The sequence below is a fragment of the Camelina sativa genome, chromosome 13, assembly GCF_000633955.1.
Source record: "Camelina sativa cultivar DH55 chromosome 13, Cs, whole genome shotgun sequence".
Lineage (NCBI taxonomy): Eukaryota > Viridiplantae > Streptophyta > Magnoliopsida > Brassicales > Brassicaceae > Camelina > Camelina sativa.
In genome coordinates, this window is record NC_025697.1 from 3,508,305 (window position 1) to 3,510,692 (window position 2,388).

Here is a 2,388-nt window from a genome sequence, read left to right on the forward strand (position 1 = left end):
ATCATGAGTACTGGTCCAGTCTTGACAAGGATGAGCAAGCGGAGTTCCTTGAAGCCTTTGTACTATATGATTCAGGGAAAGTAAGGTCTACTTTCTTGGCTCTTACTTCAGGCAGCGAGAAAAGCCAAGATGATGTAAGAAAGGTATTGATTGGAAGTTTGCTCAAAAGAATGGGGAAGCTTGCTCTTGATATGGACGTGATTCATATGAGAATCGTGAGAATTGTGTTGAGCGTGTATAAAGAATTTGCGTCAAGGTTGAGTCAAGAAGAGTGTCGCCTATATGCCTACAGAATTCTGTTTCCGCTGTACAAAGTCTCCCAAGGGTTTACAGGGAAAGTCATCTCAGGTGAGTTGAAACAGCTAGCGGAAGAGGTAAGAGACAGTATAAGAGACGAGAGGTTAGGTAGCCAAGTGTTTGTGCAAGTGTACAGCGAAATCAAAAAGAGTTTGGAAGCCAAGAGGGAGAAGAGGAAGCGTGAGGAGAAGCTAATGGCGGTGATAAACCCTGAGAGAAACGCAAAGAGGAAACTGAAGCTAGCTTCAAAGAACAAGGCTAACAAGAAAAGGAGGATTATGAGCAATAAAATGGAAAGATGGTCACGCTCTTAAGAGTTACCCTTTTGATTAGAATTGGAATTAACTTGTAAATCCTGATTATTTTATTTCGCCTATATATATGGTGTACATGCAACAAGTGACTGCACGCACTTCCAGTACACTGTTATACAACACAACAGCAGAGAAACAAAAATACCATTTTTTTTGTTTTTTTGCGAGTTAATTATATAATAAGGGAATGAATCACCCAGTATTTATTTTGTTGTTTGAGGGATATGGAGAATGATAGAATTTATTTACCTCTTCGTACGTTTCTCAGGATGCCAAATATCAATTAAAATACTACAACCGTAACTCCGTTTTACTCATTACTGCGGACTTCTATATAATTTTCGTCTTCGAGAACAAAAAAAAAAGCGCTTTTGTTAGGGTTCTTTAGAAATTTCTCGACGACGATCGAGGTTTTAGGTTTGTGCTTCGTTCCTTACCTACAAAATCTTTTATCTGTAGAAGCACTGATGTGACGTCGATTCATTTTGATTGAATGATTTAATTTATCACCGTCTTCGATCGTCTTGTTTAGGGTTTTTTTTTTTTTTTTTGGTTTCTCTTTGTTTCTAATTTGAATAATTTTGAAAAATTTGCATTTGATTTAGAGTTGTTATTGTGTTTTGTTTTGATGATTATTGGATTTTAAGACCCTCAGAGAGATGGAACTCAAACGGACAGATGGTGTTATGCGTCGCATCCGTCCATCATCGTTCACATACTATCCATACGCCACGGGGTCAGTGATAGATGTTACTCTCTTGTCCCTTACCTTTTGAGAGTTTGCATGCCTTGCTTGAACACTGACTTGACTTCTTTGATAGAACGTCCTCTGGGAAAGAGCACATTAGAGAGGAGCTTGTACGACTAGGAGTTGAGCTCTCAGTCTCTGTTGCTGAATCCATGTTCTTGCTCTGTGATGACATTCATACCATGTTGTGGTTCTGCTTTAAGCTGTGGAAATATACATTACCTCCCTCTGATCCTGTTTCAGAAAGGCTGCTTCGCGTTTTTCACTATGTCTACTCAAAGGACATCAAACCCAAGAACACGCCGGTTTGTTGTCCGGATGGTGGCAACTCGGTCCAATGGGAATTCGTCAAGAAAACTTGGAAGGATTTTACCGACGGGATCATTGTTATGAATCGCCTTGTTTTGCTTCTCAGGAAGAAAGATTGCTCTTTCGATGATCGGCTCTTATCTTCCGCCGTTGAAAATTACAAGCAACAAGTTCTCAAGAAGCTAGAGGACAAATTGGTGTCCGCAAAAGATGTTTCAGAGCTGAATGGTTTTGCCAGGGAGACTGTTGCGTCTAACGTTTCTGACCTGTGGAAGTCTCTCTTTGACGACGAAGATGCTGCTGGCGAACCAAGTCCAGAAGTGACAAGGAATAGGATTCTTACCGACCTGTTTCAGCCTATTTTGGAGGATTCCTGCCATTGCGAGATACCGTCACTGCCAGTTACTTCTCCTTTTTTTTTTTTTTGAAATTATGTGAATTTCATTAAACCGAAAGTTTGTTGAAGTTACAATGCCGTATTACATGGTTCGTCCTTGCTCAAAAAAATAAAAACAGGGAAGGAGACACCGAAGAGAAGATATACACCCAAGCCTTAGTTATATTTCAACCATACTAGCAAAAGGTTTTTGAAGTTCCTCCTGCTCTGCTTTGCCAGAATGGCATCCCGGATTTGACGGTCCAGGGTCTTGAAAGTGGTAATAGCATCCGTAGTAGCGTTGTTGTGGTACCTGCAATTCCGCTCATGCCAAATTGCATAGA

General features: G+C 40.4%; 2 protein-coding genes across 3 annotated transcripts in view; both read left to right on the forward strand.

Moving 5' to 3' along the window:
• LOC104734879 (U3 small nucleolar RNA-associated protein 20-like) overlaps window positions 1-799 on the forward strand; it is a 14,047-nt gene extending 13,248 nt beyond the window's left edge. The window contains 1 exon segment of the mRNA XM_019235042.1: window positions 2-799. Within this exon segment, the coding sequence (XP_019090587.1) occupies window positions 2-611 (610 nt within the window). The 3' untranslated portion in view covers window positions 612-799.
• Window positions 952-2,130, forward strand: LOC104734880. 2 transcript variants are annotated; one of them, XM_010454556.2, is made up of 3 exons: window positions 952-1,028; window positions 1,259-1,347; window positions 1,433-2,130. In XM_010454556.2, exons 2-3 carry the CDS (start codon window positions 1,271-1,273, stop codon window positions 2,094-2,096), a joined length of 741 nt encoding a protein of 246 aa, XP_010452858.1. In that variant the 5' UTR covers window positions 952-1,028; window positions 1,259-1,270; the 3' UTR covers window positions 2,097-2,130. The 2 variants fall into 2 exon arrangements, with proteins under 2 accessions (XP_010452858.1, XP_019090327.1); XM_019234782.1 differs by lacking the exon at window positions 952-1,028 and having other exon boundaries at window positions 1,240-1,347.